The sequence below is a fragment of the Chlamydotis macqueenii genome, chromosome 1 (genome assembly GCF_036417535.1).
Source record: "Chlamydotis macqueenii isolate bChlMac1 chromosome 1, bChlMac1.mat, whole genome shotgun sequence".
Taxonomy (NCBI): Eukaryota; Metazoa; Chordata; class Aves; order Otidiformes; family Otididae; genus Chlamydotis; species Chlamydotis macqueenii.
In genome coordinates this window covers 154100939-154124500 of record NC_141556.1, presented here as the reverse complement: position 1 = coordinate 154124500, position 23562 = coordinate 154100939, and the positions used below count along the sequence as shown (strand labels likewise).

General features: G+C 39.0%; 3 protein-coding genes across 12 annotated transcripts in view; 2 read left to right on the top strand and 1 right to left on the bottom strand.

Moving 5' to 3' along the window:
- Window positions 1-201: 201 nt before the first annotated feature.
- On the bottom strand, window positions 202-4577 carry LIG4 (DNA ligase 4). Of its 2 annotated transcripts, none has more exons than XM_086770564.1 (2): window positions 4446-4577; window positions 202-3820 (listed from the first exon to the last, which is right to left on the bottom strand). In XM_086770564.1, exon 2 carries the CDS (start codon window positions 3802-3804, stop codon window positions 1069-1071), a length of 2736 nt encoding a protein of 911 aa, XP_086626690.1. In that variant the 5' UTR covers window positions 3805-3820; window positions 4446-4577; the 3' UTR covers window positions 202-1068. The 2 variants fall into 2 exon arrangements, with proteins under 2 accessions (XP_086626690.1, XP_086626699.1); XM_086770573.1 differs by lacking the exon at window positions 4446-4577 and adding an exon at window positions 4213-4299.
- A 161-nt stretch (window positions 4578-4738) lies between these two features.
- ABHD13 (abhydrolase domain containing 13) lies at window positions 4739-12426 on the top strand. Of its 8 annotated transcripts, none has more exons than XM_086770616.1 (4): window positions 4739-4853; window positions 6551-6586; window positions 8932-9137; window positions 11080-12426. In XM_086770616.1, exon 4 carries the CDS (start codon window positions 11115-11117, stop codon window positions 12126-12128), a length of 1014 nt encoding a protein of 337 aa, XP_086626742.1. In that variant the 5' UTR covers window positions 4739-4853; window positions 6551-6586; window positions 8932-9137; window positions 11080-11114; the 3' UTR covers window positions 12129-12426. The 8 variants fall into 8 exon arrangements, with proteins under 8 accessions (XP_086626742.1, XP_086626734.1, XP_086626711.1 ...); XM_086770622.1 differs by having other exon boundaries at window positions 4807-4905; XM_086770630.1 differs by lacking the exon at window positions 4739-4853 and adding an exon at window positions 4876-4893.
- Window positions 11195-23562, top strand: part of TNFSF13B (TNF superfamily member 13b) — a 25787-nt gene continuing 13419 nt past the window's right edge. Inside the window, exon 1 of one of the 2 annotated variants that reach the window (XM_086770655.1) lies at window positions 11195-11230. The gene's annotated coding sequence lies outside the window, so the exon portion shown is untranslated. Of the gene's footprint in view, window positions 11231-22710; window positions 22849-23562 lie in introns of those variants that run through there. The other variant, XM_010120748.2, reaches the window with a different exon arrangement.

Here is a 23562-nt window from a genome sequence, read left to right as displayed (position 1 = left end):
AGCCAAAAACTAGTTCTGTGCGATCAGTTTAATGGCAGTTCTGTTTGATACCAGTATTGACATAACAAGAATTGAGGCCTAAATCTTTCTCCCCTCAAAGTTAACGCATAAATTATCTAACAGAGTAAAATCAGAAACTAAGTTCTGTGTTTTTCAAGAGAGTTCTCTCTCACAAAAAAAAAAAAAAACACATACCAGGCAGACTTTAAAAATATATTTATTTAGTAACTGAAGAAAAAATACATTGAACTGGATATTTGGCAGTTAATCTTACATTACTGAAATAGCTTATGAAACATTTTTGAAAGATAAAACTGACAGTTAAGTGTAAAAGCATAGCTCTGTCACACAGTTAAAGTTGAACTGTAATGAGCACCGCAGGTCATTTCAGTTTTTAAGTAACTGATTTACATTTTACAGATATATCAGTGTTTCTTAATTCATTAGCACCTCAATCAGAAGTTTAGCTTCTATTTTACGATAGTTATTTATACAAAGAAACACGGGATCAACGCAGTATCCTAAAATCAAAGTGCTACTGAGGCTGTGTGGGGCTCTGATAAAACAATGTAAACAAATTAAAATACTACAGACAAGGTTTATAAATTACTGAATTCTGTAGCTTAAGAAATATGCACAAAACAATTATACAAAGATATGAATGTCCCTGTAAATTGATAAATAAACAATAAGTTAAATAGTAGACTCTTCATAAAATAGTAAATTATTGTCTCCATTTTGAACAATAGAGGCAAGCACTATTAATAGATAGGAATTCTCTTTTGTAAAATATTAGATCTCTCCTGAGACCTGTCTGTGAAGTAAAAGGCTTAGATTATTTATCCAATGGTGAGGTTTTTTTCTCCTCCAACATAGCTTAGTATCCTCTTGCTCCCCCAGCAGCAAAATTAAAAGCCTTCCTCTAATTTCAACAATACAGTGTTATTCTCTAGCCACAGCCAGCTTTAGGCAGACATGAAAACACACAAAAAAAATTAAGGCCATCTCATAATATCCAGGTCCAATCAAGCCAACAGGAATGCTTTCCCTCCAAGCTTAAAAACCACTTTAGATTAAGTACTGATTTTCATTCTTTGGGACTCCTTCTTCTACTGACTCTGTTACCCACAGCTCAGATACAATTTTAAATTTTTTCCCAAATGTTCTCCTGAGTGTTTTCATGTCTTTTACCCGGGAATGATCTTCTCCTACAACAACATGGGAAATGCCCTCTTCAAGGTGAGAGACTACTTTTGCACCATAAAAACGGAGCTCCAAAGCTCTAATTGATAGTGTTGTTCTGTGGATTTTGGTTCTGGGCTCATTAACAACTGCATAACAGTCCACATAAATAGTGCTTCCTCTGAATATACTGAGCTGACAACTGTTCCATGAATAACGTTCTTCTAACTCTGCAATCATGTCCAGAGGCATCACCTTATTGTCCTTCATTCTTGAGAACACTTCCTTGAGTTGTGCAACATCTGCATCTGCTGTGTAGCTATCTCCGTAACAATCATACTCACGAGCAAAATGTTCTTTTGTTTCAGGAGACATGTGAATCATAAAGGCTGGCTGCCAAGGCACCAGCATTTTGGTTTGAAAACACTGAAGGAGCCACTCTGCCCTCACCACATCGTATTTGTTGGACGCAATGATGTTTTTCACTCTGACATTCTCAGCTCCTACAATGACACAGTAGGTCTCCGGCCCCGGGTTCTGTACCACACTGCCACCACATTCGGCTATTCTGCTTTCCAGTTCAGACTTTGAGTATTTTCCCGTTCCTGTCATAACACAAAACTCAACATCTTCAAATACATTTGAAACCTTGCTTACATTGGAAAGGTCAGGCGCTTTAAATTGCTCAGCTATTCCAATTATCTTCCTCACCTTTGGTACAGTTTTCCTTTTTTTCTCTTGTGGCTCATCATACTCATCTATATGAAGGTGCTTAGATGCCAGCTTCCCTTCTGCTTTGCTTCTGAGATCTTCTAACATATCTGAAGTCATGCACTCGTACCACTCTTTGTCCTCTCTTATCTTCTCAATTCGGGGGAATCTCAAAGTACAGTCTGTTTTGTACATGTCGCTGTTAACAATCTCGGCTGCCTTGACCTGAACTATGACAGAGTTGCAAGGTTCAATGTACATTTCAGGTTTTTCAGTTCCACACAAAATGTTACAGGGAGGATCCTTCCTATGGTAGGGCTTCCAGTGCTTAGCCAGTTTCAAACCTAGATCATACAATTCCTTCATAGTATAGCCAGAGCCAACACGACAAATAGAGTGGAAAACAGTAGGTTTCTCATTTGGAGGGGGCTTCTCTGCAATAGCGCACAGAAAATGAGACATCATTCCACCACGTGAGCCCTTTCCCCAGTAACCACCAACAATTAAAAGGTCTAGTTCATCCATCAGCCCATTGACGTATTCTGGCTTGATTTTTAACCAGCCCTCCCCACGTTTGTCAGGCTTGTAGGTGGACATGGGATCTTTCACCATAATTCCTTCCTCTCTGTTATCAATTGCTTCATTTAAAGCATCAATTACTTCTTTTCTCGTTCTGGCATTTTTTTTATGTACAACATGTATCCTGCCCGTTACTGGGGTAAAAACGCTACTTAAGATTTCATATCGTTTGCTTAGTATTTCGTGACCCAACTTCTGATTGTTAACCATCAATACATCAAACACACAGAAGCAGGTCTGCAGATCAGAGTCCTCCACCATTCTTTTTATGTCAAATCTGTTTCCTTTTTGCATAAAAGTTTGCGTCTCAGGATTGTAAGCCATCATTTCACCATCAAGAATGCAATTTTGTATATCGCTTTTAAATATATTATGAATAAATGGCGTTAACGAACCATCAAGGGGGGAAGCGCCGAACTGCTGAGTATAGTCAAACCCATTCCGGGAAAAATATTTATACACATCTCCATCTTTGTGCATTTGCATGCGTTCACCATCCAGCTTAGTTTCTGTGTAGAATATCCGGTTATTCATTTGTTTCTCAATTTGCTGGACATCAGCAATAGCAGCAAGCATTGGTTTAAAGGCAGAAAACAACATGATAGAAACATCACTAAGCGAGACAGAGGGATCATGCAGTTGTCTGCAAACTTTTTCCAAATCAGTTGTGACGTTGTGTAATTCAGCAGCATCTGGATGAAAAACAGAAAATATAGTTTGTTGACTAACACCAAGCTTTAGATCCTTTATAATCATCCGGATGAGCCATTTTTGTTCCAGCGCTGTGCTCTGTGTAATTAACTGAAGAAGACTTTTCTTTAACAGACCTTTGTTTTTAGCAGCATTATTATTAGCTATCACATCTAAGTGCTCATTGACTTGTTCTATCGTCAGTCTGCCTCGTTTGGTGCTCCTAGGTTTTAAAACAAAGTATGCGATCATTGCAAAATCTCCAGCATCTCCACGTGAGCCAGCAGGTGTCCTGTAATTTAAAAGCTTCGCCGCATCTTTTCCATCTTTTGGTAAATTAAGAAGTTCAATATACAGCTTTGCAAGCATCGTTTCTTTAATTCCATATGCCATCCTTTCTCTCTCCAACTGTGGGAGAATAAGTCGCATAGCTGGATAAAAAGAATCTGTGACATCTTTCTCTTTTTGATGAAGAGCATCATGGAATTTTCTCCAGGAATCCAGAAAATCCTTGAAATACTTGATTTTCTCCGGGCGAGATTTACACGTCTGTATGCGCTCCAGAGTAGAACACAGATCGGCAAAAGGCACGCGAGAGGCCACTGTTTTTTTAGAAGGCTGAGAAGCAGGTGCAGAAGCCATCAGAGTCTGTTTTTCACTATGAAAAAAAAAGATTGTAGAGAAAGAAAATGTCAGCATGCTATTCTGTCTCAAAAAAAAAAAAAACCAACCATCTCTAATTAGGATTTACTGATTTTCACATTTTTCCAATTCGGATGTAACTGTTATCTTTAGTCAAAGGTTGCCAGCCGGTACCGCGGTCCGTAGCGACGGGCGAAACGCAGCAGCCAGGCTGTGACGCTCTGCCACACACATCACCGAGGCGAGAGAACTGCGGGGCCGGGGAAGGCACCGCGCACCCCTCCCTCTGCCGCTGCTCGGAGGCCGATTTCCTCCGCCTCCCCACCACCCCCTCCCCGGAGCACGGCGGGCCCAGAGCCCACTCCTCCCTCCCCGGCAGCTGCGAAGACCGGTCGGGCCCGCAATGACCTAGGAGGCCGGGTGCTGTTCCCGGTGTGGGCACAGCGGCCGGGGGGCTCCGGGTGTTCCTCCCCGCACCACACCGCTACGGCGTTGCCATGGACACGGGGCGCGGGGGAAACGGGCACCACCCAGCGGGCACCGGCTGCTCCGCACCGGCCGCCCCTTCCCCGGAGCAGGCCAGCGGGAGGACGCAGGGGGACAGAAGGGTGGAGGAGCAACCGCCCCCAGAGGAGACTTACGCTGAGCCGCCGGTACCCGCGGAGCCGGGGTCACAGCAACCGGCCGCCCCGGAAGGGGAGGAGCGCGCAGTTGAGGCCGCAGCCCGCGCTCCTCCCCCCGCCCCAGGCGCAGGGGCTCCAGCCGTCTCAGGGGAGGCCCCGGCTATGGCGGTAGCGGCCGCGCCGGCGCAGTCACCACCGCGGCGGGGTCCGATGGCGCTTCCCTAGCGCGGCAGTGCTGGGAACGGCGGAAAACGGGGCGCGAGGGGAGAGCGGAGGGACCGCTCCCCCCTCCCCCGACCCGGAAGCGGAAGCGGCGGCGGGCGTGACTTCCCGTCTCGGAAGGAGCGGTGGTTGAAGTTGCGCGTCGGGGTCTGCGCTGGCCTGAGGCACCGCCGGCGGCGGCGGCCGGGCGGGAGGATGCGGCGGGTGGGTCTCGCCTCGCCGCGGGCCGACCCCGTCCCGCGGGGTGGGAGTTGGGGTAGGGGCCGGGGGCGAGACGGGTTGGGACGGTCCCCGCAAGGCCGCGACGGGGCGGGCGGGAGCCGGGTCACGCCTGCGGGGGTTCAAGTGGCGCGGGTGGGGGGGCCGGTCTGGTTTTGGTTTGGTGTGTGGGGTCTCGCCGTGGGCTGAGCGCGGCTCTTCCCGGGGCGGGGGCGGCTGGCAGGCGGGGTGCTGGCCCGTGGGCTTGCGGGGTGTCTCTGCCCAGGGCCTGCTGGGCTGGCAGCGCCCTTCAGGGTTCCTTCAGGTGCCTTCCCCCCCAAGCCCCGGGAGAGCTTTTGCATTTTCCCAGCGAGGTCTTGCTCTAGCGTCTCGGTTGTCTCCGCTGCCGTAGGGAATGGTTCTTGCAAACGGGGGTGCTCGTAGAAGATGGGGCAGATAATGAGAACTTTGCTGTTGCTCAGTGTGCCAAGTGAGTCTGTTGAAAAGGCTGAGCAGGGTGTTTCTTTTAGGTAAAAATGGAAATAACATGCATTTAAAGTAGTATGTTCTAGGAGCCTATGCTAACTAGAAAGCTAAGGCTCTGATACAATAACTGTTCTTGGTTTGTTGCTGTTTTGGTCTTTTTACAGAGTACCGTCGTAATTTGAGACATACTTGTAAGGTTCATCAAGACTCTTAGCTGGGAGGGCAAGTTTTTAGTAATAGTTATGGGGAAAACAATTTCAATTATTAATATGTTCCACTTGGTGCTGCGCTGTGGAAGTTTGCTGTCTGAAATAAGTTGTAAAGATGGCTTGCTGATTTTAAAAGCTAGAGCCCCTAAATGTCTGACATGATGTTGTTCTTATTCTGCTTTTTCTTAACTAGGAGTAGCTACTTTGATGTTTTAACTTCTTTTTTTTTTTTTTTAATGAGAATCTCAGTAAGATTTCAGTGCTAAGAAAGTGTATTTTTCCTGTCCTTAGTAAACTTGCAGGTTTTCTTCCACATTAGTCCCCCCTAAAACTAATTTTTGACAGTTGATGACCTAGTATTTCTACTTACAGAAGTGTTCTGAATAAATATGAATAAATGTAAAAGTTGTGTAAATTTTGTCTGTGTCTGGAGGAGGTGGAGTGTAGGGGAAGGAATTGCAGTAGAAAGAGGCGTCTTAAGGTATTTTTCTGTGTTCTTAAGAAATACCTCATTTTCTTTGTTTTGAAACCATGAAATCTGAAGGATTGCAGTTAGTGTTAAACTAACTTTTTTTTTAAAGGTCTTTAATGAGAAAGCAGCCATTAAACACTTGAATGCTCTTCTTAGCACAAGCTTAAAGGCTGCCCATACACTAAAGGCTAGCTTTAAGGAGGCAATGTAAATCTATCATAACTTTGTTATTATGCACTGCGTGTGTGTTATACTGTATGAGGTAGGTATAAAACACAGGACATTTCGATGTGATTCTCAAATTTCATTATCAGGTGTTGTTTTCAAGTTTATCAGATATTTCAAACAGGAGCTAAGCTTGATAGGAGAAGCATGACTGCTGTATGCACAGTTTCATCAGTAAAGCAGATGTACCTTCTATGGGGTATTGGCTGTTAGCACTTAGTCTTCTGTCAAATAACTGAAGACAAACAGTAATTATATGTGTAATTCAAAATCAATTTTACTGAAAGCTTATAAATGGAATTGTTTTTCAGGCAGAGATGAAGCCTGGGAAATCATCACATCCAAAGGTAAATGTTTTATAATGTGATTAGAGTGTGAAAATAGCACTTTTTAATATTAAAAATGTAGGTAAAGACAAAAAAATACAACAGAACTTGTGGCAAACACAAGGAATTTTAGTTGCTGTTCAAAATGAATGAAAAATCATTGCAAAGTACTTTAAGTATGCGCTTGAGTTTTTATGATCTCCAGTTGATAATGACATTAACCATTTAAGAATAGTTTTAGGGCACAGCAGAATATTATTAAGATGTCTTAGTCACAACCGCTTTATTTTTTTCCTCAGAATTTTTATTGTTATGAGTGATTTATATTTTCAGTAGTTAATTATGCAATTTGTCACTCACCTAATAGAATGCAGAGGTCTGCAGTAATTCCTGGACTGTGAATTCAGCAGTGGAGACGTAACAGATACAGATGTGTGTGTGCATATCTATGTATGTGTATACCTCTGTGGCATAAAATTCAAACTCATCACTTCCAAATTGTATTTCTCTTTTGAGAGGCAGTACAGTTCTGTGGCTGTGTAAGTTGAACTGGTCTTTAATGGCCTTTAAGCCAGAGGCACAGTTGAATTGGGCCCCATTGCTGCTGTTCTCTGTTAACGGTTTCCACAATAAAGCTCTGTATTAAAATATTGTCTTCTACTTGTATCTTAGTTTTACAAGCATCATAAAAAATAAATAAATTGTAGGAGCCACCAGTATTCACAAAGGCTAGCCTTTCTAATGCAGGTTTATCAGAGGGACAGGAGAAAATGTGAAGCAGATAGATGCTAGAGGAAAGACCTCTAATCATATCTGTGACTAAGAAAACATCATCTGTGAGGAGAGAGCAGAGGAGCTGAGTTTATATAGTCTGGAGAATTTAAAGGTAGGTTACTAAGCATTGAACCAGAAGTAAAGAATTTAAGTTACTCAGTCTCCTGTTAAGTATTAGGAAATATTTTCTAGTAGTAAGAGTAACTAAGAACAAGAGCAGCTTATGTAGGAATTTCCATTGATATAAGAGTTACCTAGGAAAACATCTGCCAGATAAAACTATATTGGTCAGCTATTGATGATTGTGCACTTGTCACAGTCTTTGACTTTCATAACAAGTTTAAAGAACAAAAAATCTTCATTACACTTGTTTTTGTAGTCTCTAACTTAGTTTAAATAATTAGCGGTCACCAAATACTGTTGCTGTGTATGCTGTAAAATCGGGTGTGACTTCTTGTTATAGGAAAACCTTGTCATTTTCGAAGTTACGACAATTACTTTAAACGTAGTGCTGCAATATTATGTTCTTTCAAAACAACAAGGGTTTTTAGTGAAGTAAGAATGACTTCTAAGGAGTTAATGTTTTATCCAGGACTTTTGAAAGGGAAATCTGTAGAAAAACCTTATTTCCCTGGCTAAAACAGAAGACCTTTCACTGGCCAACTTGCTGACTTTCTTTGGTTCAGTGTCTCCATCTGGAATACATGGCTGATGTTTCATGCCACCTCTCTGTAGAGCTGTGATACTTCTAACAGTAGAAGGCAGTATATCTGAGATAATACTGTTAAACAGTCAGCGATTAAAAAATAAAATAGCTAACTGGTCATATTTGCAGGTGACAGAAATTGATTGAAAAGTTCTCTTTTGGAGGACATAAAGGGGTGCATGCTTCTTGCTTTAACTGCAACATTAGGGAGCAAGTCCGTAAGTGATTCTTATAGTCTAGGAACAGAAGCTGTCTTGTCTAGAAAGAGAAACGGGCTTGTTCAGGTGACAGGTCCACTCTGTTTCTCAGGGTGAGCAGCTCAGACATCGAAGTCTAAATATTTTCCTTTCCCATTCCCTGCCTTTCCCTGATTATTTTGGCATCCTATTAGTCACAAAAGTTAGAGATACAGGAGAATTGGAACGTACCCTTCATAATTCAACATGGGGGGGGGGGTTGGCATCTTAAGATTTTATATGGTATTCAGTTTGAAAGGTTTATAACTTCCTATCCAGCACAACAGTAATGGGCGATGAAGACCAAGAAGAGATTTTTCTGTTTGCTTGTTTTTTTGTGTAGTCTTGCAGTGTGCCAAGTGGTCTCAAATTTCATACACTTTAAAAAGTGTTACGGAACACCTTATCACTCACTGAAAATTACTATATTAGCTTACTTCTTTTATTTATGTCTGTTAAGTGGAAATTTGGTTCTGCTTGTATCATCTTCTACTGTTCAGGTCAAACAAGAATGCTTGGAAGACCTGCTACTTTGGCCTCCATAGAAAGCATGGTTTGTAGATTCATTGAGAATGAGCTTGTATTGAACTAGTTTAGAGTCTGTTCTAGGCCTGTGTGCTTGTTTAAGAAACCATCCTTTTCTTTTCTAGTATTCTCTCAATTGGTATTGGATGGAGGCAAGGAAGAACCTGAGAGAAATTAACAAATCTTGCAGTAAGATGTTAAGTAAGAGACATGACCTGATTCAAGCCTGGAAGTGGACAGAACTGGAAGTTTCACATAGCTGGAAAGAAAACTTTAATAATCATGTAGTTGTTCGTTAGCGCAGAGTAGTCAGCTTTACTTAAATACGTAGGTGAGTATGAAACGTTCATGGCTGTATAGTTGACCCTTCCTGCTGACTACCATATGTTGAGTTCTACTTGTAGGATGCATTGGTTTTGCAACTCCAGTAACAAAGTGTGTGGGTGTATAAATATCAGAAGTAATCACACAGCAGCAGTATCTCAGTAGTATAGCACTTTGATAATATTATCCTACAGAAATGAAAATAGAAGCAGTACGCAAATGAAACTAACATGGCTTGTACAATCAACTGTATTGGTCTTCAGATAGCCATCTGCAAAACTTAATCACCTTAAGTAAGTGTTGTGGTTTTGTTTAGTGAGGGGGGGCCTCTATTTTTGACTTTTGTTTTTTAGTAGTTGTTTTTAATGATGGTTCTCATACTCTTTTGTGAATGTCTTGCTGAGAAAGCATCTTTGAAATCTCTTTCATTTGGTAAGAAAGCAAAATATTGAATAGCATAGGTAAGGAGAGTGGTTTCTACTGTGTCATTATCAGTGTTCTTATAGTCTTGAAATGCAATGCAGGAAGTGTTTGTCAGCTTCATTAGGAAGTTCTCTTACAAATTGAAGTACCTACTTTATTTGTCTCCTGATACTGTGACTTCTTTATTAGAGAAATGGATCACAAGAATTAAATTTTCATATATAGTATTTGTGCATACTTTTATATGGATATTGCACATGACCCCATAAATAATGTAAGAGAACAAAGTTGGGATAACTGCTCTCTAGACTACGTTGTATTTAATCAGTTCTCCATACTTGGAGTAGATCCAGTGTATAAAAGCTTAATTTCACATTGCCTTTGGTTAATAGGTGGATCTTAGGATGTAACATTTATTTTTATTTCTGATTAATACATGGTTGTCTGCATAAAATAGAGATGGTAGTTTTTCCTGATCATGTGTGTGCTTGTCATATTTGTGGAGTGCGAAGGCTGTGATTGCAGAGGTCATCTTTTCTCACTTGATCATTCCACGATGGCTGGTGCATGTCAGAGTCCTTTGGAAGTAATTCAGCTTCTTACTGTGCTACTTCATTTTAGGAGGTTATAACTTTTTAGTGTGTCTAAACTGGAATTATTATCTGCTATATAACTTAGAGTATTCTTAAACAAGTGAGCTTGTGTTGTCACTTCCAGACAGTATATTTGGACTTGTCAGCAGTTGCGCTTTTCATTGATCAGAGAATAATGTAGTCAGCTGACTGTTTTCAGTGGTCTTGTATGGTGATACAATCTTTCATTCAGCTGAAGATTTAATATGGATTACTGATCTGATAGTGGAAAACTATCCTTTTAAATCAGAACCAATCCAAATACAGCAAAACAACTGTCATAAATGTAACTACATTGTGGTATCTTACTATAGAAGAGTCTCTTCTGGCCAGTTTATGTGTTGCTCTATAATCACAGGTGATCACGATTCTGAACCACAGCTACTACACAACAGCAGACCCAGTATGCATTGTGAGCCTTCACTGTTTGCAGAGTGAAGCGCATAGGCTTACTGAATGCTCCTCTTGGCCTTAATCAGTAGCAACTTAAATGAAGACAGGGGTTTTTGTGCATGTTCTCTGGATTCTAGAGTTACTTATATGAGAAGCTTGGACAAAGTGGTGGTATAATCTGTGTGGTGATTCTGTTGGTTGGTAGGGATGACTGAGGGAAAGCATAAGTTGTTATGGTCCCAGTCAACTGTTTTTCTAGTGCTACTGATGGACCTTGCCTGCTGAAATAATGTAAATGGGATTTTGAAGAGTTCTAAAGCCTTTTCCTTATGATTGCTTTTCTGCACGATTGAATTTTTTCAGAAATTCAAAGGGATTTTGCCACCAAGTTCGATAGTTATGCTTCAATGTATTGACTTGCCATTAATCTGCAAGTGTGAATGCTTAAGTAACTTTGTTCTTTGCTCTATATTTATACATCTATGTTTGGCTTTTTTACAGGATTTACTTGGAGTAAAAGATCACTGACTTCTACAATGGAAAAGTCATGGATGCTTTGGAACTTCTTTAAAAGATGGCTACTAGCTTTGGCTTCCTGGTCTTGGAGTCTCTGCCGTATTTGTCTTTTACCCTTGATAGTAACTTTTCACTTGTACGGAGGCATTATACTACTTATATTAATATTTGTATCCATAGCAGGTATATTATATAAATTCCAGGATGTGCTGCTTTACTTTCCTGAACAGCCCTCTTCATCACGCCTCTATGTTCCTATGCCTACTGGTATACCACATGAAAATATCTTCATCAAAACCAAAGATGGAGTTCTTCTCAATCTTATTCTGCTGAGATACACAGGGGACAATGCAGCATATTCTCCAACCATCATTTACTTTCATGGGAATGCAGGCAACATTGGCCACAGGTTGCCAAACGCTTTGCTAATGCTGGTAAACCTGAAAGTAAACTTAATTCTTGTTGATTATAGAGGGTATGGAAAAAGTGAAGGAGAAGCAAGTGAAGAAGGTTTGTACTTAGATTCCGAGGCTGTATTAGACTATGTGATGACCCGGTCTGATCTTGATAAAACAAAAATTTTTCTTTTTGGCCGTTCCTTGGGGGGAGCAGTAGCTATTCACCTAGCTTCTGAAAATTCCCATAGGATTTCTGCCATCGTGGTGGAGAACACCTTTCTTAGCATCCCATACATGGCCAGCACTTTGTTTTCTTTCTTTCCAATGAGATACCTTCCTTTATGGTGCTACAAAAATAAATTTCTGTCCTACAGAAAAATCTCTCAGTGCAGAATGCCTTCTCTCTTCATCTCTGGGTTGTCTGACCAGTTAATTCCACCAGTTATGATGAAGCAGCTTTATGAATTATCCCCAGCTCGGACTAAGAGATTGGCGATATTTCCTGATGGAACTCATAATGACACTTGGCAGTGCCAGGGTTATTTCACTGCACTTGAACAGTTCATCAAAGAAGTAATAAAGAGTCACTCCCCTGAAGAAATGGCGAAAACATCATCTAACGTAACAATAATATAATTGATGTTCTTCTTTGAGGTGGGGTGAGGGGAGTACCTGCACTGTACCTTGATGTGTGAAAAGTGGTAAAAGAATGTCTGTTTTTAGATGTATGTCATGTCTGTACTTGCCTAAAGAGTAAAATTAAACTTGGAAAGGTCTGATGCTTTATTAAGGTATTCCAGATAACTTTTACATTTGCAGCATTGTAAATGAACCATTTTATGTCTTTCTCCTACTTTTTTGGTATCTCTGTCCATATATTCCATTTGTTTGGTATGTACAACAGATGCTATTAAAGGAACTTGCTACAAAAGTAGTTCAGAATGTATTAGTTTAGCACAATGGGAGGTTCTTCAGTATTCACTGCTGTATATGTGAGCTTTTTGGACAGTCATGATTAGCACAATCAGTTGTTGTTTCTCTTAGAGTTTATTTAAAGTGTGCCGTGCATGAGATGAGTGTTTTATTCCTTGAAATTTTATATTATGCAAGGTGGAAAGTCTTTAGTGTGCTAAATAATACAAAAAAAACATTACTGGTAGAGTATACTTGCAGGTATACTATCCTGGGTTATTACTGGTTTTTATGGTTATGCATACATACATATTTCAGACTGCAACTGAAGAGGAAAAGACACTTTCCCTGTTCTCATTTTACTATTTGTATTATAATAGTGCCCGGAAAGTTGTATGTGCCTAAACATCATGGCTTCAGGATTTTGCCCAGGCAGTTTCCTCATAGAAAACAGAAGTAACCTTCAAAAAGAGAGCAGTGCAATCTAAGCTCCTTTCTGCCCCAAGCTCTCCTCACGAATGTACAGGCAAACTATTTATTGGTATTAGTCTGCTCGTGCACTGGAGCTTTCCCAAGGTGGAGTGGGTGGTGTGATAGAAAGGAGTGCCATACAAGGTAAAAGTCTGTATTTGTGTTCACGTTTTTGGTTTTTGTTTTTTTTTTTTTTTTTTTTCAGGCTTGTGGAGTTAAATGTCTGTGCCCTTTGTTTATACTTCCAAAAGAAACAAATCCAAATAATTACCAGTGATCACGTGATTTGAGATTAATGTTAAGTTGTTAAAAACCTAGTTAGTCTGAAAGAGACAACATCTGTTTTAACACTTGTACCCATTTGCTTGCAAAAAGTTTTTACACTTCTGTTGTACCATATGGAAGTAGACTAAGCATCAGCAGAAGTGGGTTTACTTTAGTTCTGCTGGGATTTTTGAAGCTAGTATCTCACCATTTCAGAGCCAGCTATACTTGAATTGAGAGAGTTTGGTTTTTGACTCTTGGGGTTTTCTGGTGGTTTTTTGTTTTGTGGGGTTTTTTTTTGTTGGTTTTTTTGGGTTGTTTTTTTTTTTTAGGGGTCCTTATCCTAGGTAGTCTTATCAAAGTTGTACTCTGTTAGATCAGTCCATATTGGAGTGTGGGCTGGCTAAATCTCTTCTGCAGCTTTAATTTCTCATTTGCTGTAGCTGATAGTTTGCTTCTTCAAAAGACTTTTTTAATGGGAAGAATGAACTGTGGAAAATCTTCCACACAACCTCTACAATTGCCCTTCGAATTGAAATTTTTAAATAAACTTTTTGCCATGTTGTCCCGATTCAGAAAAGCACCTCAGCACACACATCAGTTTCCTGATGGATAGTGATATTTTAAGCTTATACTTTATTTCTCTGGTTGAATAAAACTGCTTTCCTTAATTGGTGCCTTAATGGTTATGCCTTCTAAATTTATTACATGGATTCACAGGTCTTAATTACACATGGTAATAGTTGTCAGTAGTTTATAGATACATCTTTACTTAAATGTGATTTTTTTTTTTTTTTTTTTTTTTTAATAAGCATATACATACCAGAAGTTGCTGCTTTCTCTGGTAAGTATCTTTTGTCATACTACTATTAAGGACTTTCTTAGACTTGATTGAAAAAGCTGCAGACATTTTTGGATCTGTAGACCTAAAATCATTGTAGACAGAGCATAGTTTTAAATCTGAGTGAAACTAAAACTTACCTCCTCAGCCTTCCATTGCTGATATTTTTAGGTGGGAGGCAAGGCAGAAAGGTATACTGGTTCGGGAGGTTTGTTTATGTAACAGAAGGGAGTTAATAGATTGCTTTAGATTTAAGGTGGAGGGAGAGAAGGAAAATAAGTGGGCAAACACTGCTTTTCTCAAAACAAGCTGGTAAAGGCAAAAGAATAGATTACTTGTTGGAGACAGAGTGAAGAGAAAGTAAATAATTGTTTCAGAAGTTGTCCTAATTTGCCATTAAATACTATTTTTTTTTTTAATAAAATGTTGATTTGTAAAGTAACATGACTTACGCCACTCCCTGCCAATCAAGGAAAACAAAAACCTTAACCCAAAATACCCCCAGTATTAAGTGGCACTTACATCCAAATGAGATTCTTATTTGGGCACACAGTTGCTAGGTGAAAGTCAGATGTGTGACATTAGATTATGGCAATCTGGAGCTACTCAAAGTGGACTGTATCTAAACATTACTTTTGATTATCAAGCCATATCATTTCACCATATTGTCTGCAGGACATCAAAATGAAGCTATGCCTGATTTTGCAAGCATTGGGTATGAGAAGACACAATTGTCATATATATATGCATCCTTTGCACTCAGTGTGGTTTCTTCCACTTTCCACGTATGCACATTTTCGCTTCTCCCTTAATGGGTTGGGTGCATGCACTTGTGAATGAATGTCTGTTTATCATGCTATTTTTCCTTCCATTGCCTATGAAATTCACTGAAAGAAAATAGGAAGGAAATTATTTTCTTATGCAAGTATTCCACTGCTGTACAGGCAATGTCTTAAGGGAGGGAGAAGGGGGAAGGAACTTGTTTTGACAAGTCAAGACTTGTTTTTATTTTACAGTATGTGTGATGGAAACCCACAGTTATCTGTTGCGAAAAGCCATTTTTCAGACAGTGAACTGCAAGCAACATGGTAGTAATAACTTTAAATTGCCAAAAGGTGTATTATGATACTGTTGCATTTATTCCACTTAATACCATTATATGTTTTCCTTTAACAGTTCTCTGCTTGTGTATAGGAGTTTCCCAAGTCTTTGTCCTGTATATATACATTTCTAGTTTGGGAAGAGGAAGTTGAGTTATTCTCACAGGTTTGTAAGAAAGCCTCTTGGTTTAAGTATGCTCATTAAAGGAATTGTCTCTTTTGTAAGAGGAATTTTAAGTCAAAAAAAAAAAAAAAAAGAAGAAGAATAAAAAAAATTGGGGTGTCAGAAGTTGAACTGCAACAGCTGTAGCAGTAGAGTCCTTGTAAGGAAGCATCCTGTATAAGACCTTGTGTGTGCACATGTGTGAGTGGTTTTAATTAGTGGAAATACTTGAGGCTTCTTGCTAACCCAAGTTTACATTCCCAATATTTGTTTCTGAACTGTAAAATGCAGAGAGATAAGCTACGCTTTCATCTGAAGAAATGTTAATTGGTGTAGCTGCCCTCATGTCCATTTCTCAGGTAAAATTAGAAATAGAGCACAAATACAATTGGTAGGCTATGGACAATCTCTCAGTTGAAGGGCAGATGGATTAACTATTTATAAAAAACATGCATATCAGCATCTCTAAGCTAATCATTTGCGTCATGTTGGATGTTCACAGTGAAGAATGCAAGGCTGAATTGAGAGTCCAAGGTATGGTCTCTTCTGTTAGCAAAAAGATGTAGACGTACCTCCATTTGTGTTTCATTATTCAGCTCTTGAGAAGTACATTTTAATTTTTGTTAATGACAGGTGATTTTGCTAGGGGCACTTCTGCCAAATATAAAATCAGTGCCTCTTGCATGTAGTGGGATCAGCCTGATGTATCCCATTAAGAATAACTTACTGTGCCATCCTGCTTGTATTATTTAGAGTAGAACCCCACAGAAGTGTAAATAGAGATAGCATATTGAAGTCCTAATAGCACTTGTGTTTTGAATTCAGAAACAGTCATTGAATATATGATACAAGCTTTTTATTTAATTTTTCTTTAATATATAGTTAAAAATATCTTACAAAGTATTCTTAAGTTTTGTAGACAAAGTGTAAATGTTACTGTATATGTGCTAATTGTGGCAAAGTTTTACATTCTCATTCTAGTCTGGTTTTTACAATAAAATTAATTTTACAAAAAACACTTTTCTATTTTTATGTACTGACATATGCAATAAATTGATACATTAAAAGTGCTGCTAATGCCTTGTTCTAGTTTGTGGCCTGTCTTCAGTATTTGTACAGAAGTATTTTTGTATGCATGCTAACTGATCAATCTCAAGGTATCATTTTCAGTTGTTAAAACATGGAATAGATATAGAATCATAAAATGGTTAGGGTTGGAAGGGACCTTTAAAGGTCATCTAGTCCAACCCACCTGCAAGAAGCAGGGACATCTCCAACCCGATCAGGTTGCTCAGAGCCCCGTCCAACCTGACCTTGAATATTTCCAGGGATGGGGCATCCACCACCTCTCTGGGCAACCTGTTCCAGGGTTCTACCACCCTCATTGTAAAAAAAAAAATCCCTAATATCTAATCTAGCAGTGTCTGTGAAAAGCTGTTACAGCAGGGAAAAACTACATTACAAACACATCTTTCTAAGCTTTGTCACGTATCTTCACTATCAGGAAGTGTTATCAAGCAAAACCCGTAAGTAGTAGCTCTCCATCACTTTCAAACACATTCTGCATTTTAAAACTTCTCTGTTATCTGGGAGACTGAGAGATGGTCTAAATATTATGTCACTTCAGAAATATTTTGAAGAGTTTCTGACTAGTTTTACCACCTGTTGCTGGTAATATTTTAAATGTCAATTTTAAATGCTATAATGCTGCTCTAGCAGGTTTATAGTTAATTCCTGTAGCTGCAGTGGGATACTTGGGCTGAAGCAATTTCTACTTTCTTACACAGAAATTCATGACTAAGCTTACATCACCTCTGCTCCCATCCCACGTGGTTAATGTGAAATACCCAGAAAATAAGGATTTACTGCTAGGCTTATAGTTCCATTTTAACCCAATACCTAGGAAACAGGGGGGTGGCAGGTGGTACATTTTGACACTTTATTCAAGATATCTGTTGATTTTGAATAGGAAAAAAATACATATTTCTAATTCTTGAAGCAATGAAAGTAAAGGAGCAATTCAAGATTTGGGTACTTTATGTGAATACTGACTGCCCTGCTTGAATGAAAAGTAGTTTGCTGTCTTGTAAACTATGTGACTAAACCTTACTGGTGCAGTGCTACTTAGAAGAATAGAAGTCTTGCATTTTTTTTTTCTTATTTGAAAATTAATAAGTAGCTGGGCTACAAAGTGCAATATAAACTGTGTCCTGGAATGTCTCATGACATTATATTCATTTCCTTAGTAGATACATATAGGCCCTCATATCAGAGAGCCAAAGGCAAAATACAGTGTTTGATATTCTCTCAGAATTTGCAAGTGCTGCTTAAATCACAGTAAACATTCATAAGGGCATATGAACATCTAAACTAAAATGCTAGAAATGAAACCTGAGCCAAAGGCAGGGGACTTGCTGTTTATTAAAAAGATCAAGTACAGGTAGGTAAGGTTTTGAGAAAATACTGAACCGTTGACTAAACAAAAATCACTTGCTCTGAAGATACTGAACATGCTTGAGCTTTAAATCTTTTGTTGGACCCTGTTCAGTGTCTTCATATTAGATTATGGAGTTCTGTCTCTGTAAGTAGATAAGGAGGATACACCGAATATTTTCTGGAAATGTTTTGATAACTTTAATGTGATTAATTTGTTATGCTTCAGCTTGGGTTGGGCCAGAATAACTCTCCTGTGTCTTAAAAAAATAGCACTTTTTCTTTCTCAGAAATGCAATAGAGCTTAAGAGCAGACCTGGTTTTAATGTGTTACAGAACATGGTTTCACTCATCATAATTGGAGATACATCTTTAATAATCTTCAGCAATGAGCTGAATAATGCAAAACTGCAAGGTTGCTGATATAAAATGTAAGTGTGTTCACATACCAAGTTCAGAGGCATGTTGCCGCTAGTTTTGACAAGCAACTAAGGAAGGGATTTTGCTGCCTGAAGGCAGAAAGAAAGGAAGTTCTACAGCTGTTTTGCGTTATGCTTTCGTCTAGTGTGGGCTAATTATTTACAAAAATTCAAAGGGAAAGGTCAGGCAGAGAACCCTTCCCTTTCTCTCCTTGAGGACTCGGGGACAGTGTAGCAATTAGACACAGCTATGAAGAAATAACGCTATGATTTGAAAATACTTGAATCCTGGTCCTGTGCCCTCTATTAAAGGTCCACAGACTGTAGGAGCAGAAGAGTGGCTCCTCCCACATGAAGGGCCATGGCTCCTTGTTTGTTTTGCTGCCATACAAATGCATTTTAAGCCCATCTGTGCAAAATCGGTCAAGTTACATAGTGTCGAACAGATGGCGAAATGCAATACTGCGTGTTGCCGGATAGCCAAGCCAGTGAGACTCTAAAAGAAGTGAGCTACAGCTGTATGACAGAGATCCTTTTTCCCTGTGCAGTAAGAAGGAATTGCTATACCATCATGGGGGTGAGGGGGAAGGGGAGGAGGCTGACATTAAGCTGCTGTAGTATATAAATCTTGTGTTTTCTTTTTATATTTTATATATTTAAATATTATTTTATATTTCTTGTTGTTCTGCTGCATACTTTGAGAGACACGTACAATAATTGCTTTTCCTTCCTGTGCCATTTCCTATTCTCTTTGAAAGCACTGTAATAACCATGTAAAAAGTAATGATGACTGCACATCAGCAATATGTTTACTTTGTGTAGTATGCATGCCAGATTTGGACCCAAATTGTCTAGATGTCTAGAGAAATAAAATCTTAAGAAAGGAATAAATCAAACATGGCATATCTAAAATGTGCAGAGACACTTGTGTTATCCTAGGCAATTTTGAAATTAGGAGGCAAAGAGAAAAGAATAACTTTTTTGCTTCAGAAAAACCTCATAGTGGTTTGTTTTTTTTTCCTTTTAACAAGGTAATATATCAAATAAGTCTTTAACTGTTTGTGTAACACATCCTTTACTTGCAAGGTATTCAACAGCTTCCTAAAATTTAAAATAATAGGATGTAAGATGCACATCCACAGGAGCACTGTATCCACAGACAGAGTGATTTTTGGATCCATATGTGAGACAGGAACTTTCCTGGTTTGCTGCTGTGTAAAATGCAGTTAATGGCTGCAACAACTAATTAAGGGTTCTTGAAGGGAATGTGTACTGTTTCGGAGGGCTATTGATGGATACTCTTAATACAGATATAACAGCAGAAAACTGTCATATGGGATTTATTCTGATCTTCTCTGAAATAGTCCATCTTCAGAAAGGATTTGAAGTTAAATGTGTTTAAAATGGAACTTCTGCTTGTTCTTTGCCTGTCTATCTGTTCTGCACTGTCTCGTGTAGTAAGGCAAGCTATCATGGCCTCTTTTTTTTTGTAAGAATTGCAAGGACCAGTTCCATTTTGTGGCTGCTTCAGAAATATGTGAAGTTGGTCCTTTGCCACTGGAGGCGTAATTTTAGTATGACCATCGACATCTGCCTGGATCTCTGAGGTGCAGCATCTGCACAACCTCCTGTTAAAAACCAGAACATTTGTTTTTAAGTAAACTTCTACATTTATTCAGTAAATTGGGGTTTTATCCAAGTCTTCGTATTCGAATCATCTGCTTCTCTTTTGTACGTTAAACTTTATTATGGGATTTTCCTCCCCCTCAAAGAAGATGCTTTTGTGGTTAGAGTAGAGTACTGGATTTCAGGAAATCAAGACTTCAGTTTCTGGTTCAACCACAAATTTCCTGTGTGATTGCTTACTATCTCTGTCTTGGTTCCCCACAGATGTAGTGATGATGTTTTATAAATTTGCAGGTTAGCAAGGCCCATCTTGATCATTTAATCTGATACTCTGCGTAACGGAAATGAGAAACATTAATTGCTTACAGACAGAGTTTATTTTCTGCTGTAACATCTTGGAAGGTTTAACCAGCCTTGATTTTGTTTAAGAATCTATTTCATCTCATGAGACATTCTCATCATTAAGAGTCATCAGTAGTAATGGTTTGTTTTTTTATTATTATTATTTTGAGTTTTACCTAAAAGTTTGCTCTTTTTCCCAAAAGACTTGGTTAAGTAAAATTCTTAGACTAGCCAAGGCATTTCTTAATAGTTTTCCTTGGCTAAATTAAGGAGGTCTCTTAGTCAACCTGAGTTTTTAACAGAGCTCATGCTTTGTGTTAAGGAGGCACTAAATGGTTAGATTCACGGTGTGTGCATGGACCAACTGTACTGTGCATGCAAAATAGGACCATATTTTCAGAATACCTTTATTATAAGGGTTTATTCCTATTTGCTTCCAGAGTTAGATGGCCAGGACTACATTTCTCCTTTTTAATGCAGTGGCATTTTCTTTTCTAGAAATAGTTTGGACCGGGCTTCAGGTGGTCACTTGTTGCCCTAAGGTTTTACTGAATGTATGCGTGCATCTTGAGCTGAAACCAGTTAATATGGTACAAGCTTTTGCAAGAGGGTTTTCAGGGAAGCTGGCCAGTAGAAGCAGGCTGCTAACCACAAACTGAATACTCTTTCCGTGATGAGTTCTTTAGGCATCTCATATTCATTCTGGATTTTTGCTCTGAACCTTTTTCACTGTTTGGTTTTGGCAGTTGTAACTATATGCAAACAGTTTTGTCATTATAAAAGCACGGTTACTGTTACCTCTTATATTCACTTAATATTGTGCTCCAGCATATATATCCAAATATTGCACTTTTGCTTCAATAAGAAAGTTTGACTGAGCGCTCGTGTTCAGCTGGAGTCAACACACTCCCATGCCTGCTAATGGAAGGCTAATCTGAGCACTCCTTAGTCCCCTTTGGTCATGCCTTAGTTTAAAACACAGAAGATATTGCACGTGTGTTAGTCTTACTGACTTTACCTTAAGCAGGTTAAAGACTACATTGCAGCTCTGGCAACAAGAGGATTCCTAAGGACAGTATCTTATAACAAGACATAGTGGCAAGCATTGATGCACCGACCCCGTGCTCTAGGCTCTGCAAATAGCATGGGGGTTTTTTTTGTTGTGGGGTTTTTTTTTTTATATATTTTTAAGTCATTTTTATGAGTTTTTACCTTAATGCAATTAGTAGTCTGCAATTTACTGAAGCTTCATTTGATTGTGTTAAAATGGAAGTTATTCAACTAAATGTATTTCTAGGCAATTCATGTTGTTTTTCATGAGTGATCTCTCACTGGCATTATTTATTGTCCCACTATGTTTTTGTCATCACAGTACTTGTCTAAAATTGTATTTTCTTTCAAATCACTTAACTGCTTATGAAGCTGTAGAACAACACAAGGTTGCAAGCAGAGTGATCTCTTTGATACTCAACTAGAAATACCTGTTGAATATAACAATTTGCCATGTGTGGGCTGTTTTGATTTTCCTCATCTCCCCTTTGAAGTGCTCATTTATCAGAATGAGAAGCAAGACAAAGCCAGATGTCTTACAGAAGTCCTCTGTGTCACCACAATTATTTTGTCAGCCCAAATAATGACCTCATTTAAAGAAGATGTGGAGTCTGGGAATAGCCTCTTTTCTCTAGAATTGACTAGAGTGGTGCTAATTATATACCCGTCTGTTATTTTCTTATATGTTAATGAGTGCAGAGACCTCACTGGCCAATTGTTTCTCAGTATTCTTGGATACTTAGTTATAACTTTCATTCTCTCACTTGGTTTCATTTTCTTAAATAGCCCTTCTTTTCCAACTGTTTTATTATTTTATTTTTGGAACACAGTCAGTACTATGCTGGTAACATTCTTATGTCTAGAGATACTTCAAGGCATGTCTGCTTAGTTCTAATAATTGCTTATTCTCTTGCAAAAAACTGACCTTAATTCATTTTACATTTCCTTCCAAATGCAGCCCCATGTACACCTTCACTTAACCTTGAAAATAGGCACAGAATCAGTATGGTATTCTGCTCTTATTCTACCCTGCACTGATCCCTGTATCATTTCTCGCAGTATGCACGTGCCTTCTAGGGGCATGTTATGATAGGTGGTATATTTTTTTTTCCTCTGCATTTAGGAAAAGAGTTACTTGTCTGTGTAGTTCAGTGGGTGATTGCTAGAAGTGACAAAGTAAGGAAAAGAGTACTTTGCATCATAATGGAAGATGGTAAAGCTTATAATAACCCTCAATTTCTCATAGTCTTAAGAAATAGGAGTGGGAGAGGCTACGGAAGTTGTTACTCTATTGTTGCTCCTTCTTCTTCTCCTTCCCAACAGAATCAGCTTGATCTGAACTACTATGACAAGTGTTGCCATCAGGATTCATTATACAGTATTCAGACAGCCCTGTAAAAGTTCTCTTTCTTGCCGAGATAAAGTTCACTTACATGGTAAAAAAAATTATATTTCAGTGGGGGAGTTGACCTGTTGATTTTAGCCCTAATTATGATGCTTTTTGATCTTTTTTTTCTGTCCCAGACCACTGAAACTTCTAACAAAGGAGTAAAACTTTAATTTTGTGTGAGAAGACAATACAAAAAGCATGTGGACATGTCTGGGATATTTAGGTAGCCTTGCTGCTGCAGAGAAGAAAGGAATTCCTTATGCAGTGTTTTAAGATGAAAGGACTAGTAAAATCTTAAAAAGATGAGCTTAAGCCAGATACTCAGGATTCACCTGAAAATTTCAAGTATGTGTGTTTAAAGCTGTTTTTTTTTTTTAAGTCTCTAAATGGTATTTTCCTTCTATACCCCTCTGCCCTTTCCTTACCCCGTTTTTATTTTCCCCTCTCTTATTCTTTCCCATCCTCTGGTTTTCACCCCTTCTAGTTCTCTGCCCCCTCAAATTTCCTTTCCCCAGTTCTGTGTCCCCTTTTGCATTAATCCATGTCCTGGAGTTCTGTAGAGTAACTATATTTATTAGATAAGTTTAATAAAAAGCCATCCCTTTTCAAGTTAGTTTGATGAATTGAACTGCAGGATCTGCAGCTTCATGCAGCTGAGAGACCAGTCATTTATTCCTCATACCTGGGAATGTTTTCCACTACAGCATTTAGGAAAACACAGAAATTTTTGTTTGAATAGGCTGTCCCCTCTGTAGGCATATAGGCACTTTAGATATGAATACATATATATTACCATATATGATGTAATGTATATACACAGTATATTTGTATACCTACACACACACAGAGGCACATGCTTTGTCATATGTGTATGTCTTTTAAGTGGCACTGGATGATATGCTGCCAGGAAACTTTGCATTGTTTCTGCATTTCTAGATAAGGCTTTAAATTACCAGTGGTACTGGCTGTGCCTAAACTTGATGGGAAACGGCAATAGCAAGCTGCCACATAAGTAAATAGTTGAAAGTGAAAGGAGGAAGGTAGATTGAGCAAGCAGCT

What these genes read in the sequence shown, in the direction of transcription:
- LIG4 (XM_086770564.1), bottom strand. Translation starts at nt 3,804, where the DNA reads ATGGCTTCTGCACCTGCTTCTCAGCCTTCTAAAAAAACAGTGGCCTCT.
- ABHD13 (XM_086770585.1), top strand. Translation starts at nt 4,845, where the DNA reads ATGCGGCGGGTGGGTCTCGCCTCGCCGCGGGCCGACCCCGTCCCGCGG. An exon ending in CCCGCGGGGTGGGAGTTGGG is followed by an intron (nt 4,906 to 6,550) that starts GTAGGGGCCGGG and finishes ATTGTTTTTCAG; the next exon opens with GCAGAGATGAAGCCTGGGAA. An exon ending in GGAAATCATCACATCCAAAG is followed by an intron (nt 6,587 to 11,079) that starts GTAAATGTTTTA and finishes GCTTTTTTACAG; the next exon opens with GATTTACTTGGAGTAAAAGA.